At 42.0% G+C, this 18,582-nt stretch overlaps 1 protein-coding gene across 1 annotated transcript in view; it reads left to right on the forward strand.

Annotated features, from left to right (window-relative positions):
- Nucleotides 1-18,582, forward strand: part of LOC139661453 (kin of IRRE-like protein 3) — a 58,353-nt gene that overhangs the window by 19,247 nt on the left and 20,524 nt on the right. The window contains exons 4-5 of the mRNA XM_071539879.1: nt 6,374-6,524; nt 15,475-15,580. Coding sequence (XP_071395980.1) covers nt 6,374-6,524; nt 15,475-15,580 — 257 coding nt within the window. The remainder of the gene's footprint in view (nt 1-6,373; nt 6,525-15,474; nt 15,581-18,582) is intronic.

Below are 18,582 nucleotides of genomic sequence, written 5' to 3' on the forward strand. Positions count from 1 at the left end.
ACGCTTAGTTATTTGCCTCGGCATCCAGACTGCGTTTTATTGAAATTAAATCCCTTGAAAATCCAGGTTGTGTTTGGGATTACAAAAGATGCTTGTCCTTTTTGCCCAGTAAACAAAATCAACTCAGACAAGCAGATGGTGAGATCATTGAGAGTATCACTGACTTTGCATTTCGCAGACTGTCTCTGGTGTTTTTGCTCTCCTCCTTCCATTCCATTTATCTCTCTGAGTCTTTCCAACCTGTTATGAAATCTGCTATGTCACTTTCTGTGCTGGGAATCCGTCTGAACCTTTTTTTTTTTTGGCACAATTTGATAGTCAATGACAGATCGTGTTCCCGCTTTTGTTGCCCAGTACACAATAGCCACTGTTCACACCAGCCTGGTGTCATGGTCATCTGACCCCATAGACTCTTGAGTGGCATTAACCCTCCAGGCTAATCATGCAGTCAACACCGCCATGTTCTATTTCCATTTAAACAAGGGACATAAAGAGACCAGGCACTTTAGAGTACTAACACCTCCCCCGCTTTCTCTCACTCCCTACGCTGTCTCATCCCATTATCGGCTTTTTTCAAAGAGCAGATAAATGCCATTGATTGGGCTGGGATACGGCACCAAGCCGATTTGAATAAAGTGATTGCCGGAGGTGCCGCGCGCTAATGGTGGGCGGAGAGTGTGCTTCCTGCCTTCACTTCCTCTCTGGAGTGAAGGCAGATATAAGGATATTCTGTGCTGGAGCTGGCTGATGGATGGCACATGCCTGTGCTGAGCCCGACGACGTCCCTCTACCCTCTTATCTCGATTGCCTACCATTAAAAAGCAATGGGTTCGATTAAAAGAAGATGACTCTTTTTGGGTCTGAAGAGGGGCGGAGGGACATTTTGTAAGCATAATCATCTGCTCTGATGGTCCTCTCACACCCCACAAACGAAGAGGACTGATGTGAGCAGATGTGGTGGGGGAGTCGGAGCAATGGGCTTCCTGATGGTGTCATATTTGATGATAGCTCTGACCCACATCTAATTCTCAGCAAAGGCCTCCACAATCTCATCTCTACCTGACCTATTATAAGCTATTTACCAGTGGTTAAAGTGGATCTGTTAGATTCAGCAAAAAGACTTGATTGAGTCTCTTGATTTAGAGTTGAAGTATGGTATAGGGTATCATGGTAACCCAAAGAATTAACATGGTGGATGGTTCAAATCCCAAGACTAGTGAGAATGTGAAAATGTGGGCAGGGGAAATGAATGAGTAATGCTCTCTTTTCCCTCAAACGCTCAACCCACAGCTGCTCCAGTGGAGCTGCTCAGTGCCACCAGTGCAGCACTGTGCAGCTTCCAGGTCTGAACTGTGGTTTGGAGTTGTGAACATTCACAGTAAGATACTTTTGCACAGGAATGGTAGAGCAAATCTTTTAAAAAACATGATATTTTCCCATCCCTGAAAGGCATTATCCTCAGTGTGAAACATATTTTTGGGGAAGATTGGGCAGTTACCTCAATGTTAGGAGGTTAAAAAAATAATAATCAAAAAATGGGAACATTTTTATTAGCTGTTGTTACTGCAAGTAGATGCTTTTTATTGTATAGCCAGTTTTGCCTTAAAAATAATGTGCATTTTAAAGCTGGGTATAAGGGCAATTTTGTGCCCATAAAGCTGAAATGAAGCCCGTTCTGCTAACAGATATCATTTTCAGCAGAGCAACAGCATCGGGAAACATTCAAATGTATAACGCACCTAAACTTCAGAAGATAAACTTCAGTGTATCTTCTTCCCATCCACAGATACGGTTCATCCTCCTATTTTACCCCCCACTTCCCCACAAATGTTCAAAGCTGTTGCTTTATCTGCCTCTCAATTTAATTATTTTTCTCCCAACCTTCATCGCGAGGCAAAGTTTTCTGTGTAATTAGAGCAATTTAATTTTAATAGAAATGCTCACCAAGTGATGGGCGTGGGGAAAATACTTCTGAATAAAATAACTCATTAAATTTTGAGTACATATCAGGCATGTCAATTTTTTTTTCCTGTGTGGGAGACAGGTGTAGTGTTCCCAGTAGTTGAGTAGCATATTAAGTCAAAGGGCCCTTTATTTTCAACACTAATATTCATTGCGCCTGTTTCAATAGATCTCAAAAGATTTTGTCAAGCTAATTAACCTCACAGTTATTCTGCATTAAAATTAAGGGTATGATCAGAATTGAAGATCACTTCAATTTATTGCTTTGGAGAACTTTAGAAATGATCTTAATTGGAGGTCTGTAGTTGAGCTAAGTTAATCAAAATAAATCTTTTTAACCTCAGTGACCAGGAAAAGGTGTATTTTCACTTTTGTAGCAGTAGATAGTACAATGTTGAAGCGATTTCTTGTTTTTTGAGTGAAATTATTATATATTAACTATTTTAGTAAATGTGCCCTTGTGTGGTCCAGAATTAAAAATGGCTGAATGAATGTAACCCAGAGACACATTTGATATTTGGGCATATCAAAGGCTTGTTGGATGATCAGCAGAATATTAATGACATAAATGATTGGGTTTTGCTTTGTTGGTAAATTCAAAGTCACCCCTTGGAGGCTTCATTCCTCTACATTCCCTATCACTGACCCAAATCACGGCTTTCCCTGCATGCCTGCCAGGTCTCAGCAGGTCATATTCATTTCAAACTGTATTTTCTATTTATTTTCTGTTTCCAGTGACTAGCAAGCCTAAATGAAGTAAAAGATGGTTAACAAATGCCTCTTACATGTTTTCCATGGTCATTCAAACCATACCAAGACACTTCACGTATTAAAGGTAAATCAGAGACTCATATATGGCATTACAATAAGGCCACAACAGAATTCATATAAAAAAACAAGTCTTCAAGTGTCCAGTGATACCAAATATTACATCTCAAGCATAAATTTGAGTCATTAAGACATCGCCTCACTGCTGACTTTGTTTACAGAGTGATTTATTGGACTGAAGACATTTTAGTGAGACATTCACAGTAAACATGTATTTAGCTGTAAAGGTTTGTTTGCATTTCTAATATTTGTCAAATTGGACTAAAACAGTTGTACATTTTGAGTTATTATAAGTTAAGAATGATACAAAAAATTAACTTTTCCATCTTCAAGAACATATGTGAATATACACAAAATTAAAAGGTGAAACAAATTCAAGATTGTATCTTACATTTGCATGAATACCACACAAGGTTTGTCAGACAATAGGCCCTTAAAGCTGCACTTTGGTAAAGGCACCACTGATTTATCACAATTGAAATAGAAAAATGAACTTGCAACTCAAACGTCAATGCATGCAATGCAATTACATGCTGCCAACAAAGCATGCACTTTAGGTTAATCTAGGATCACTTTGAATCGACTCACAAATTGCAACTATCTGAATTTAATAAGAATGATTCCTCTTATTGTTTGCTCCCTTTAAAACTCTTAAATAGCCTTCACTGTGTGGTCTGAAGGTCCACTCATGGTTTCTCAGCAGGGAACCTCTCTGATCTCATACCTGGAAAAGCAGCCCTCCCGTCTCAATCTTGTTACTCTTGCCATTCCTCTCTTAGCATAGGCAAAAGTATTCTCCTCACATGCTCCAGGCAGTGATATGAAAATTTATCAATTTGTAATGTGGCACGGTGTTGAATTCAATGTAGCAGCCAGCTAACCCCCTCTAAGATTAATGACTTCAGACAGGTCCAGAGCGACGAGGGAAACAATCCTGATTGTGTCAGAAAGGATATTACATTGACACATCCCACGTCTGACAGCTAATGCGTTCTGCTTTAGAGGTGAGCGCCAAGACTCACGCACAACTATGAATCTCATCACATGGTTCTTCACATACAAATGGACTTCACAGAAACATGGAGGATATCTACAATGTCCTTATACTGTAACATGTTTTATAATGTAGCATTATATGATTAAATTAGTCTTATCACCATTCCAATATACAGATGTATTTTTTAATGTGACATGCCACCTAAGAGGTACTTGAGCAGAAAAGCAGTAAGATAAGAAAGGCAAAGATTTCTGTTTAAATGTCTTGGCACTCCTATATAATGACAAGTTCTTTGACATTTTAATTATATTATTCAGAATGTGGTATGCGTAGGTGAGAAGGATGGCACATGGTTACATTACAATTTTATATTGAAATAAAAGAACCCTTGTATAGAGATATGAGGAGATAATTACTGCTATTAGTCTGTACGTTGTCAATAAGCTGCAATTTCACTCCACTAATGATTAATTATTAGTGATTATGGCGGCTAAAATATGCTGGTTAGCTGTCTTGAACTTTGTAAGGTTATTGTAATGCAAGGTAACTGGCTAGGTGTCATAAATAACCTTTCATAACCCCAAAAATCAAATGTTTACAAATATCCCAAGAGTATCTGTGTTAGTAAATTTAAAGATATGGCATGGAAATCTTCAGTATAGATTACATTTAACTAGAATGCTTCTTTTATATTTGAATCTAGATGGAAATGCTGTACTATTTTAGAAGATACAAATGCATTGGTTTCAACACAAACTTTATATTTGTTAATATTTTTACTTCTTATACAGTGAGAATCCAAGCAAAGAAAATATTATCCATGAAGCAACCCATCTGTTTGTGAGGCTAATCCAAAGGTACCAGTGCAGTAAAGCAAAGCTCCTGTGAGCCGCTGCTGGTCAACTGAATATACACCTACACTCCTTCTGTTTCCATGTGGAGAAAATGTTTGATGTGTTTTACTGTTGCAGGGCCTTCCTTTCTTCCTTAACATTACAGTCAAAAACACAGAGCAGCAGTGAGCCTCCTTTAAAGAGGTGGCAGGCAAATGCATCTTGACTTTGTGGTTGACCACACTGTGCCCCGTTGCCCAGCCAATTTGTTCTAGTCAGTGACTTTGCGCTGTCCCGCACTGGTTAGCATAGACTCCCAGAGCCCTCCCCTGAGCGTCTGAGGGAGAGTGAGAACTACTGCTCTACCGAGCGATTCCAGATGGCTCCCACAATGTAGGGCTCAGAGGATGAACACTGAAAAGAAGATTGATTTCCTTTGTGGGGTATGACAAGCCATGCACTGGAGCACAGCTCTCCAGACACACAAAAGAGGCTCAAAAAACATATTTCTACTTTTTTTTTCTCATATCAATCAGCCTTGGAGCAAAACTACAGGCAAGAGTGTTCCGGGGGTTTGTCTCTGGCTCCCCAAGGGACACGGTGTGTATGAATTTGCTGCTGTTTTCGCAATTTGACACCTTCACCACAAAAGTGTCTTCATTCCACCTTTTGTCTCTGTGTGTATGGAAACATTTTAAATGTTTAGAATTCTGATTTGTGCATTCCAGTATTTATTTGACCACATACATTTTGAGTGTACAGTATTCACATGTATTCACAAGAGTTTGACTCATAAATTCAAAACAAGTCAAACTGTGACATTCTGTTTATTGACAAGTAGGTTCAGAAATGTCAAGTGAAGAGGTAACATCTCATTGCAAACTGTTACAACCTAAATGTTTAGAACATCTCACAGAGCAAGTTAAGTAAAAGATTGAATCAATAGTGATGCCATGTTATTGGCTAACCAAAGGTTTAACAGCTCAAGCTGTAGCTAATGCTAACCAACTTTACCCAATACCCTTTAGCCACTAGCAACAGGCTGTATATCTAGCTAGCATATTGCTAGATAGATATTTATTTATGTGCAGCAATCTGTGGCAAGCTAATATTTTCTATGTTGCATCAACAAGAAAGGTTAGCTAGCTAACTTGTGTGGCTAATGTTAGCTACATCATAGGTCGCTTACCTGTCCAACAAATGTTAGGCCAATGCTGCACTGCTGTTCCCTCAGGTTTTGGAGCGAGCTTTGTAATTGGCCTTTTTGGCTTTAGAAGGAGGCTTTTTAGGTGTCTTGCATATCCAATCGTTTGGTGGCTGTACATTTTTCCATGGTTGTGCAAATGAAAATGAAAGAAGTTCTGAACACAAGGGGGGTAGTTCAGGGGGTGGAGCTTGGGCGTATATTGAAATGCCTGGGGGTCTGGAGCATTTCCACCAAAAGAGAGAGGATGAACTGGACTGCTTGTTTAGAAAGTTTGAAATCTCACCAGCCATTGAGGTAACAATGGAGTGATCAACAACACAAAACTCCCGCTGATATATTATGGTCATTTTGTGCAACAAAACTGATTGTTCATTTAGAACTAACAATTGATGCACAGACAGAGAGTTGCAAGCACTATACAAAATGTGTAAAATGTTTTCTCTTTCCGTGTTGGCCCCCTGATCTGATATTAGATACTAGAAAGCCCGTAAATCAGTCACAACTGTTACTTTCGGCTTTACTCGTTCAATCTTTTATTCTTTGCAGACCTTGCTTCGGGATGGCAGGAGAGAAAGCACGGTGAGCACTCTCTACCTATCGCCTTCCAACATCGAGACAGGCCAGCAGATCATCTGTAAGGCCTCCAACAAGGCAGTCCCCAATGGCAAGGAGACCAGCGTCACAATCGACATCCAACGTAAGTATACCACTTCTTCATCTCTGCCTCTCCTCTCTTTATGGCTTTCTCCCTGTGTCTATCTCCCCCATCTCCGTCTCAGGTGAATTATTTTGTTTACCTGTTATAGTTTCCCACTGTTCCTCAGTTAGTGATCAGTGCAGATGAAGAATATTCCACTTCTCAACACTATCACTCAATATTTAAGGTACTTTCCACATGTAGAGGCCTGAAACTGTCAGACAGGCATACGTGACTAACACTCTGTAAACATCTAGGATTCATTTTAAGCTCTGATGAATATTTATAATTGGTTTCCATTTTGCTTTCATACCATGTGGGTGGATGGATGGATGGATGATGCATCACTTTTTTTTTGTTCTCTATGATAAAATATCAAAGGAGCCGTCCATCTAAAATGAATGGGATTTTCTTTTTGGTCCAACTACCTTTCTGCCGTGGCACTATGCACACTATCCCCACCTCTTTTATTTCCTCGCCTGCACCATCAATCTTTTTGATGAGAGCATGCACAATTCCCCTCCAAAATAGGCAAAGTAAGCCCACCGTGTAAAACACATTGAGCCTCAATTGTCAGGGAATCTTTTTTCGATCAAGAACCGTTCACAGTAAAAGAGGGGCTCTGAACAAAGGGATTTTGCATCACTCACAGCCCCCTTCAACACCATTAAGTATGACTAATAAAGCAGAAAATGCTATTTAGAGAGCCATTATGACTGACGGCTCCATTCTTTTCATTATGTACACCACACGAGGCAAGCATGGCAAGAGCGGGCCCGGCACGATCGGGCTAACTCAGGCACGGGTGTAAAAATGATTAACAGATGTTGGTGTTTGCAACCCTTGCAGTTTGTCCCCATCATTTTTTGTCAAGCAGTCAGAGAGGGAAGTCTGCCCACATGTAAAACAGTTTGCCATCACGTATAATGATGCATCTGTGATGGATGCTCACTATCATAGCATCATCCTCACTTCGGAATGTATGATTTAACCCAGAAAAATGAGTGCAGTGGATCTCTAATTAGCATTCAGAAATGTGCTCTTTACACAATTAAAGCTCCCGAAAACATTTTTCACAGCGTGCGAGAGATCAGAATGAGTGACAGTAGAAACCCCGAATTGTTGAGATTTGAAATTGTGCCCCACTCCATGTGCCAACTTTTTAACCCCCCCCCCCCCCCCCAGTTGCTCTCCACCCCCGTCCTCAGCCTTGACAGGTAAAGTGCATCCGCTCAGCACAGACTTCAGTGCTAAGACCCACCTCCTAATTAAGCTGCTCCAGAAATGAAATGTACGGTAATTGAACTTTGATTCATTCGTGCTGGGTATCAATTTGATAACTTCCAATGCTGACTAATTTAATTACAATGTTCTTGCTTCAGCAGTAGGATATGAAACACTCATATCCAGCAGCTTTCTCGTTTTAAATAGAGACTACCAAAATATAAGCTTTAATGCAGATACACACACCATCTCTGCCCCTTGAGCACAGCGCTGAACACCAAACTGCTCCAGTGGCGCTGCTCTGCAGGTGACTCTGAGCTCGCTGAACACACGCGTATATGTTGGGAGCTGTGTGTGTGTATCACGGCAAATTTCAATTGCCTTGTATAAATTGACAATACAGTAATCTAAATTAAAGTGTGCAGTATTGAGTTGCCTGTGATTACTCACGCGCAAATCTATTTGTACCTGATAGTTTGATGGAGTAATAAAATCACATTCATTGTGATAATACCACTGTGAGTATGGAGTGTTGAGTGGTTGGAAGTCTGGAAGCCACTCGAATGTGAATGCGCTGTGAATTGTAAAGGAGGTGAATGGAGAGTAGTACCCAGTCACGCTGCTCTCGGTCCCTATTGTTACAAGCAAAACAGGTGTTGAATAAATAAATGATGGAGCGCTGGCAAGGTGGACGGCAGCAGAGATAGGTTCCCCTCCCTCTCTGGCAGGACCAGCCACCACAGAGGTCTGGCCTGTGCGGTTACTCCTCCACAGGGGGCAGTGTGGAAGGACAACGCAGTGGTAAATATTGATGAGAAGCAGCTGTTGTCATACAGAAGAGGGGCACACAGACTGTAATGAGCTGAGCGGTAGAGTGTCAGCCAGATCAGATCTCCCCACTGGACACACCACAGACAGACTCAGAGACAGGCACAAAGGACTGAATGCTTGCACAGGACAACACGCCCCCCCCGACACACACACACACACACACACACACACACACACACACAGATGAGAGAGGGGAATGAATGGATGCATGCGCATGTTAAAGCACACAGAGAGATATGGTTGAGACAGAGGGAGGGAGAGAGAAAGAGAGTCAAATTGTCTCAAATAGCTTTTCCATCCTTGTCCCTCTTATCCCAACTTGCTAGACAGTGCATGGCTAAGCATTTAAGAGGATATTGTGTACAACCCTGCCTCCTTCAAAAGGGCACTTAAAGGAAAACTCCACCCTAAAACACTTTAACACTGTTAAAAAAAAAGCTATAGGAAATGTATCCTGCATTCCTGGGTCCATTGCATTATTTGGTAGTGTGTTTTTGTTAGGTTGGGGGAAAGTGGAAAGTGGTTCATCACAAACTCACTGTAAGAGTGTCTGAAGGTGGCACTTTCCTTTAAACCTTCCTCAAGCCAATATCCCATCGCCCTCATAGCCCCACACAAGATCCGGAATGACTGGCCATCTTAATAGTAGAGTTGCTCTTACCCTGGTGTCATTTCTCCTGATTTTCTCCCATATTTTGATGAAATTTCAAATTACAACAAAATTACAATTGCAACAAAAATGTAGTCTCTATGGTTAGGTTATCTCTTCAGTGGTGGTTGGAGCCAAACTTAAATTGCAAAATGTAAATAGTGAAATGATAATTTTCTGAAATGATTTATAATTTTTAACTAAAATAACTTCTGGATTCACACGGTTGGCAAGTATGGAATTGCTGTGCAGCCCAGACAACAGGAAAGCCCTTCAATAACATACATTATAGTTTTTATACATACAGTACAAGTCCATTCCCTTTGCATGGCTTGGTCTCAGGTGTTTTATAAAGTGGTGACACAATGTGCCTTGGTCTAGTAACAAAGATGGAAGGATCAATGGCAGTCTCTGAGGCTCTGGTGAATGGCTGCTATTAGTCCAAGAGGGACCCAGTTGAGAGCTGGATACAGTATAGGCCATTGAGGCTGTGCTGAACTATAGAACCACTTCTGTCCTTCCAAGCTCTGATTGAGATGCATTATTTCTTTGCTGACATGAAAGTCCCTCTGGATCTCTATTGGGCACTGCTGGGTCTGACCTGATAGATTTGAGTAGAAGACAGAAGATAATAGACCGGGGTGATTGGCCTTTGCAGACATTTGACTGAGAATCAGACACTGTGTGTATGTGTGGCTATTTAATGAATACCTGCTTCAATTTATTGATTGTAATGTGCTGTTATCTACTGGATTGTTCTAATCTAGTAGTCTAGTAATGTGATTGCATTACGTTGCCTCAAAAATCCACATTTTATGAATTTAATCTGACATTTTTCCCCAAAGACTGAAATTTACAGTTTCAGTCATCAGCAGCTAGTTGTTGCCAAAATATGAGATGATGTTCATTGGGCATCTAAATGTGCATACCTATGTGTGTATTGTCTATTGCATATCTCCTTTTGTGTATGTCCCAATATCAACATTATTAATTCACATTTCTTTTTGATGAGTCTTTTTCTACTCAGAGTTATCAAATTGACCGTGGTCTAGTGGTTTAGTGAGATAATGTCAGTGGCAACAAAAGTAATTAAAATGTTCCCAGACTTAATGCCCTTTGTAACATTCCTTATTCCACTCACCTATGAGCTTAGCAGCTCAGCCTCATCCTCAGGGCAGTCCAAATGAGAGTAATCTAAATATTACCCGGCACATTGCTTTACAGCTTAAACCAGTCCAAAATCCAATGCATTTCACAACAGTATTTTCCTTTATCATCACTTTAATGCTCATGATTTACATCCACCTCAGCATTTTCATCCCCACAGAAGTTCATACAGAGTTATCTGACCTAGGGTTAGACAAATTAGCATCTAAATACAGCATGTACTGGTGGTGTTGCCAAAATGAGAGGGATTTAAAGCCAACAGAGGTGATTCAGAACCCTGGATAGACTGCTGACTTCAGTTGTCCAAACCAGTCCATTAGCTGACTGTAATTATTTGATAGCAGAGGGGTGCCTACCTCCTGATGTTGTGTTCTCCAGCAGCATGACTTTGGACTTAACTTACATTATGCCCTTTGGACTTTTAAGCAGAGTAAACACCCCAACATGAAACCGCTGCAGAGAAATATGATTCTTATGCCATAGTTGCATGTCCCGCTGTTTCCCCACTCATCACACAATTTCACATATTCCCAGTCCAGCTGCATGTCTGCATAGCTTTGCCCCACATTAGTAACATCCTTTCATACACGCATGGGGAAAATGAGAGCACAGGGGATGAGAGGAGTGAAGGTTCCTCATGTGTTTGCATTGCAAACAAGCTGAGCCATGTGGGGGGAAAATGAATGCCATTTGTTGAGACTAATTAATAAAGAACATGCAGATGTGCAATTGGGGAGGATTTGTTTTTGGTAGCTGGCTCAGCTACATGCTCTTCTTGCTTAATCAAGCAGATAATGGCAAATTCATCTGAGAGAGAACTGGGAAGTGAGAGAGAAAGGGAAAGGGGGGGGGGGAATAAAGGGCTCAACATGTTGTGTACCCCAGATAAAGGTCTAATGACGCTGTGATAAAGAATTGTCTCATGTGATGTTCTATGTTTGGCTGTGTGAAGACAGGTGCTCTACAGATCACACACAAGATGCTCTAAACTAAGCTTTGACTACTATCCTGTGATTATCTTGCATAAAACTTTGATGCTCTTGAACACATTTAGACGCTCACAGGTGTTCTATGAGGAATAAAGCCCTCCATACCACAACCTGCAGTATGATCAGCAAAACATCTGCCTGCATTGAATTGACTGAGTACATTTTGTGCACTCCATGGTTGAATATCTCATAATCAAGATGTTGCACCTGAGGTTGTCTGTCCCTCTGTGCCTCCCTCAAGCAATCCATTCAGCCAACCAGATGACAGTGTGCACATATTGCTAAGGCTACAAGCCGCATGCTGATGGCCCACAAACAGCTTCCCCATCTTTCAGAGGCAGCCGCCGCTCCTAGAGTTTGAGGCTGGTCCTACTGGAGAACAGCTGTCTACAATGACCCGGAGAGATTGGAAATTGAGCTTTAAGAAAGAGGGAAAAAAAGCAATTTATGTTGGCACTATCTCCAGGAAACAGAAAGAAGTTGGAGGATTGTTCCAAAAACACCATCTGGTCTACACTTTGAACTAACCGATCAAAAGCTGTCGGCCAGCTATAACACCACCCCCCCATTCATCCTGTTGTTTTCACCAGAGCCTCCATCAATCCCGCTATCCCCCCCTTCCCTCTATCCATCCATCCCTCCCTCCTCTGCCTCCCTTGCTACCACTCTCTTGACGAATCAGAGGAATTAATAGGCCTGCATATTGATGTGCTGTCGCACGTCGCCTCAAATGGGTTCGCTCAGCAACTCATGCATTTATACATCAAAGTGACAAACAGACTTCTTTATTAAGTAGATATCTGTCATCTCTGAAGGGTTGAAGGTTAGATAAGTGACAGTCCCTGATCCACTCCCAGAGCCCCCGTTGGCAGACTTTGACAGCTGTTGCTCCCCTGACCCTCTTTGCTCGCGGTTCTCCAGGGAGTTGGAGCTATCCAGCAAATTGCTCATCTGACTTCGAAAAGGATGTTAAGTCATCATGTCACTACTGTCCTGCGGGGAGGGAGGCACTGAGGTCTTTTTTCAGGAGGGTCAGTTGTTACACCTCGATCATCCTAAAAGAACCCTAATTAGTAGTAGAATTGACAGTAATGAGCATTGGTGTCCTTAGAAGTCTCTTGGCAGCTCCACAAGAGGAAAAAGTTTGGCATGGTTGAAAAGTACAGTAGAGGAGCGCTTTTGGCAGAAAGGCCTGCAAATTAACTTCCACATTACTGCGTCTATTACCAGCGCCGCCACCTCCAGATCTCTCTCTCTCTCTTATCTCTGTCTCTCTCTCTCTCTCTCTCTTATCTCTGTCTCTCTCCTGCTTCTCTGTGGATTTTTATTACCACCTCCACCGCTGGCACATCTGTCATTTTGCCCCTGAGGTCCTCTCTGCCCACCTTTTTGTCCACCAAATTAACCATGGCCAGGGCTAAAAACACCTACCTCACACTGCTGCTCACAGCTTGGAGCTTGGTCTCCTGCTTTGTTATGACACACACCCACGTGCACTTCCATAAACACACGCGCCCTCCAACATGTGCCTATACACATGCAGGCACAGCCACGCAGATAAGCACGTGCACACACACAAACACACACACACACACTCCTGGCTGCTCTCTAGCTGGAGACCCGCTGGTTCATTGCGGCCTTGAGTCTTCCAGCATCTACCACGTTGTTGTTTTCTTTACTGGCACAGGAAGACCTGGCACAGGTGGGGCTTGTGGATTTGAAGGTGGGAGAGTGGCTGGTGGGGATGGGGGGCACTCTAATGAAAAAAGGTGAGGTGAGGTGTGTGTGTGTCTGTGTGTGTGTGTGTGTGTGTGTGTGTGTGTAGAGGAATATGGCACCTGGACCACCCCCTCTCTGGGGCTTTGTGGCAGCTGAGCCAGCCCAGAGCATCTGCACAGCCACAGGGTAAAAAGCAGTTTTCCTCCACTTCATGCCCACACACACACAGAACCATTCTCCATAACTATACACAATGTTGTTTGGCTGCATGACAGCAGTGTTGGTGCGCCTCTGTAGCTCTCTGTGGATCCGCGTGCCCACAACCACATCCAAACACAGTCCCTGATTACCACATTAGTATTATTGAACACAGAGCACATAGAGTGAGTACACCTTCCAAACAGACTGCTGAACCTACATCAAACCAAGCTCCAGCTCCTTCTCCTCATGACAAATCTACTCCCATCCCTGCTACATTACCAGTGTGCCACTGGTGCTACAAATAGCATAGGCAATGGCAGAAATGTGATTATACTGTTTGAGTCTCCGAAGCAGTCTCAGAAAATTGTTAGCTATTAAGGCGTCCCTAGGCTTTGTAATGTTAAATCTTTTTTTTTTTTCAGTAGAAGCATCTTTTGCTCTGTTTCTGTAGGCAGCAGGTCACAGATCAATGGAAACAACATCCTCTGCAACAATGTCAGTCAAAATGTATTTTTAATTAGCCAAGTTTTATTGATGCACTCAGAAATCACATGTGGCCTGATCTAATGGATCCTCATCGACAGGTTTGGGCAAATTAAGACATAACTAAGAGGTGTTTTAGATGAAGAGCTCTGTTTGTTGCCACTGGGAGGGTTAAACTGAAGTTCCTTTTGAATAATTTGAGAGAATAATTTGCTTTTATGACAGCACAGATTTGCAACTGTTAATTTTGAAAAGTGAGTATCTCACTTTGCAACAGTGGTGAGAATTTCCAACAAGAAATATATATCTATTTTCTATTCAAATTGGTAAAATAACTAGCATTCACACAATGGCAGACTTCAATGTGTGCTTCCGCTTTCTTCCGACTAACTTTTGAGGATTCAGGTTTGTTTTAGACTATGATGGTTGCAACATTCAGCAGGAGAATGCAGTGAGTCCCAGATGTTTTCCTTGATCGATAACTCACTGGAGACTGCCTGAATTGTCCTGATGGTATACTCTCCACCCATCTGCTGCTCCATACAGATTAGAAGATACACAAAAACAAACAAAACATTATTTCCAACTAATATTGGACACAGGTCTGCTTTTGACTTTGCCTTGCTGCATTCGAAGCCTCAACTAAATATATTTAGCATTCCTTTCAAAGCTAGCAGCCCTGACAAATAGCTTCACCTACTTGAAATTCATTCTTTGAGTCTGAGGGGTAAATAATACAGTAGGTAAAACTGTTTGTTTCTCAAGGGACAGGGTTGATATGGGAATTAAAATGTATCTTCAAAAAGCATTCCACCTTTGTCAATTAGGATGAATTAAGTTGTTTGTTAAATTTGCATAATCTGTGTGCTTGTTATTTTAGGAATTGGTTTAATTGTATCTATCACTGTGGTTGTTTATTATTTTAATTGTAATGGATTGCATTGTAGGCTATCCACTGTTTGCAAATTGCCAATTACTGAAAAACTCATTATCAAGTCAAGTTTCCCTTTGATTTGCCGTGTTCTTGCCTTTGAATGTTGCTAATGAATATAGTAAACAACAGTGAGGTAGTATCTTCTCTCCCATACCTGTGAAATATACACACCCAGTTATTCAGCAACTGGGTGTGGACCCATTAGTGGGTGGCAGGAAGACTAAAATGGATTCTCAAATTATTCAGGAGTAATTGCCTATTCTTCTGGAGGAAAAGCTAATGAGTATGTTGTTTAAACCTTTGTAAGTGTTGCCAATGCATTGTAAGATAAGCTGAATAAAAGACTTTGAGCTAGTGGTTTTAAATGGACTAGATTTACTTACGTATGGTAGATCTACATAAGAGGCTGCCAAATCAGTGCCAGTTTTGGGTCACAAGAAAAAACATATTGCAAATGTAGGCCCCCTGAGAAAAAGTGGGACTTTATTGTGTGTGTGTGTGTGTGTGTGTGTGTGTGTGTGTGTGTGTGTGTTGTATCTTTTTCATTTGAGGTCACATGATTTCTAAACTATTTATAAGGTTTCTTTTTTGTCTCCCCTGCAAAATGTGCAATGTTTTTTTCTCTCGAGACTTATTCAGTCCAAGAAAATGTCAACAACAGAGTACTGGTCTCGGGTTTACAGCTCACTACGTGGCGTTTGAGGAGGCTGCCTGTACTGTAACTGGTTGTCTTTGTGTGTCTATGCGTTTCAGATCTTCCACTTGTCAATCTGTCAGTGGAGCCTCAGCCTATTCTGGAGGGCAGCCTTGTGAAATTCCACTGCTCCGCAAAGGCCAACCCTCCGGTCACACTCTACAGGTGAGATCATGAGCAGAGATTTAGGAATATTTCAGGAATATTTATCTCTGGAATATGTCAAAAATGACCATATCCATCCATTTGTCTGACAGTTTGTCCATCTATCCATCCATCCATTTCCCCACTCTTTCCATTTCTTTATCTCTCTCTCTCTCTCTCTCTCTCTCTCTCTCTCTCTCTCTCTCTCTCTCTCCCTCTCTCTCTCTCTGTCCCTCTCTCCCCCACTCCTTCTCTGGAGAACCATTTTGTTTTGTTTGATAGAGATGTTATAACAAATATTTGTGTGGGTTTTCTGGCATAATCCATCATGAACTGCCCTGCAATGTAAAAGAAAAAAAAAGAAAAGAAAAAAAGAAATGTTGGAATTAACTTCAAATGATATACAAAGGTCTTCTCTGATGGATGCTGCTTGTGGATAATACATTTTCACATTAAGTCAAATGTGGAACTTCATTATTGATAGCATTAATCATTGCCAGACACCTTTTATGATGCCATGACACCATTATATCTGCCCACACTTTGAAATGAAAAGAAAAAAAAAACAAAACAATGAAACACTGTCACTGGGAGCCACACTGAAAAATTTAATGAAAATACATCTCACAAAATTAATTCGGGATGCCAATGTCATGTTCCAGTGGGCTGCAGCAAAGGAATGCAATGATTTGTTGCCTAGCTGTTTGCTTTTTTGTCGTATTGTCTCCCTTGAACATTAGTTGTCCATCATTGTGTAGGAGGAAAGCTGGAAATATGATGTGCACGCCATGTGATGAGGTTGTCAAGGTTACAGCTGTGCTGAAATCAGGTTGTGTTCCAAAGTGTAATAAGGCAGGTTTCCCCCCAGCGGCTTCATAGGGGGTTGAAATGTGTGTTGCACTGCATTGTGGTAGAAATGTTGCTTGATTGCAAGTGTGTGAGTTTGAATTTAAAGGAATGGTTCACCTAAAAATGAAAATGTTGTCATACTTACCCGCATGTCAGCCAAAACACCGATGAAGTTTGTATGTTTTCTTGATTTCCATGTAAATTTCTCAGTAGCTAATATGTGGACAAGTGCTTGGTTACACCTGACAGTTTAGACATTTAAAAATAATTAAATTAAATATTTTTTTCCCCTTTACTAGCTGAGGGCATTGTGATAAAACAGCAAAATGAGTATTAATTATTTTCATAAAATCTTTGCGTGGCCTTGGAGAAGTGCAATGCTGAAGTGATTTGTCAAGAGATGGTTTTCTGTGTGGGAGGTTTTAAAAACTGAGCGAAGTATAAGTGGAATGAAATCGATAGTAAAGGGAATTGGCCAGCTCTGAATCTTGTAATGGTACTGGGAAATGAAATGGATGTACAACACACTCACAGGTGGCAAAACAGAGATGTTGCTTTTTTGATGGATTCTGCCCTTTTGAAAAAGGAAAGGGGGGGGGGGGTTGTGATATTGTGGAAAACAAGGTTTGTATTTGATTGTGTAGGTGCACACCAAAGGCAGGTCTTCTATTGCACTCGCAATGGGATTTCGCCGCTATTGTTATGAGACTGGATCAATGCTAGAATCAGACATCTCCCCTGGGTATTGAGAGCTAAGAAGCAATGGCAGCTGAGATGACTTTTCCCTTTGGTTTGACAAACTACAGAATAGAATAAGGTGGGAGGCGGAGGCTAAAACTGGCTAAAAACAGCCACTTTCCCACTCTCCATATTTTTTTATTTCTTCCTCTTCTCTCTCCCTCTCTTCTGGCCTTCCGTAATTGACACAGTCCACTGTCGGATTCGATCATATCCAAATGCTTAGAAGACAGAGTAATTGAGAAATGGCTTTTGATACTACAAGACTATGCTCTTAACCAATTCCCCAGTTTCTTATTTTTTCCAATTTCGATTTATTTGATATTTATTCAAGCACTTATTTTGCTTGGGGCTCCCATGCATCATTGGAGCTCTGGGGCCTCATCATGGCTGCCTGGGAGGCTTCCACCCCCCCCCCCCCCCCCTCCCACCACCACCACCACCACCCCTCTCCCCCTAACCTCCTCCCTCTGGAGACAAATATCGCAGAGGAGAGCAGGGAGCCGGTCGAGCAGTGTGGGGCCGTTATTCAGCACTAATACACTCTGTCTAGCTCAGATCAGATACGGCACAAGGACAGAGTAGTTCTTAGACGGATGGCCTCTTTGCCAACCCCCGGAGTGCCATCCATCCCCGGCGTGCACCGCGCCACTCTGCCATCCTCCAATTGGATGGACACTTGAGACACAGACCCAAGATAGCGGGGGCACCAGTCAAAAGCATGGCGCTTTCTACCGCCCACAACCCCCTGTGATTGCCGCTCCGGTGCAATAAATCCGACTTTAAAGGGGCAAATGGAAATAAGATATGTTTCTACAGATACCTGAACCTGAGCCAGCTCACTTAAAGCTCAAGGGGAGAGTAAAGAGAGAAGAGGTCAGGGAATCAGAGAGGACGTGGTGTGGAGGCGGAGGAGAGGAGGGGTGGGGGGGGGTAGGGTAGAAGAGAGGAAGAAAGTGCTGAAAAGTTAATATGCTGTTTAAAGCGGGAATGAAGTGAGAGTAATGGGCATGCGTTTCAGTCAGCACTCAAGTGTGCTGCATGAATCAACGCCTTCTGAGAGGGAAAGAGGAGGGCTTCTGAACGTCTTCATTACCTGTTGATAATGGTGGGAGGGGTGACTGGCGTACATCACAATCACGCACAAACACCCCGCTGATGAAGATGCAAAGGCTTCTTCCGGATCCAAACAAGAGCTCACCAGAGAGATGGGGAGAGAAAGGGGAGAATAACAAACAAGGCAAATCAGGTCCCTTGTCTGCACGTTCAACCATGCACCGAGCGACAACAAAACCAGCTTTTTTACATGACACCGCAGCAAACGACATCCCAATCCGCTCCGCACTTAAATATTTCCGATGTTGTTGTTGGTGCCGGATTGTTTGTTGTCTTTTTGTTTGTCTGACTCTACCATCTCAACCCTCTCCCTTCTTTTT

This window comes from Centroberyx affinis, unplaced genomic scaffold (genome assembly GCF_046629955.1).
Source record: "Centroberyx affinis isolate AG114_WGS23_722 - 3 ecotype Tasmania unplaced genomic scaffold, CSIRO-AGI_Caff_v1 ptg003530l_1, whole genome shotgun sequence".
NCBI lineage: Eukaryota > Metazoa > Chordata > Actinopteri > Beryciformes > Berycidae > Centroberyx > Centroberyx affinis.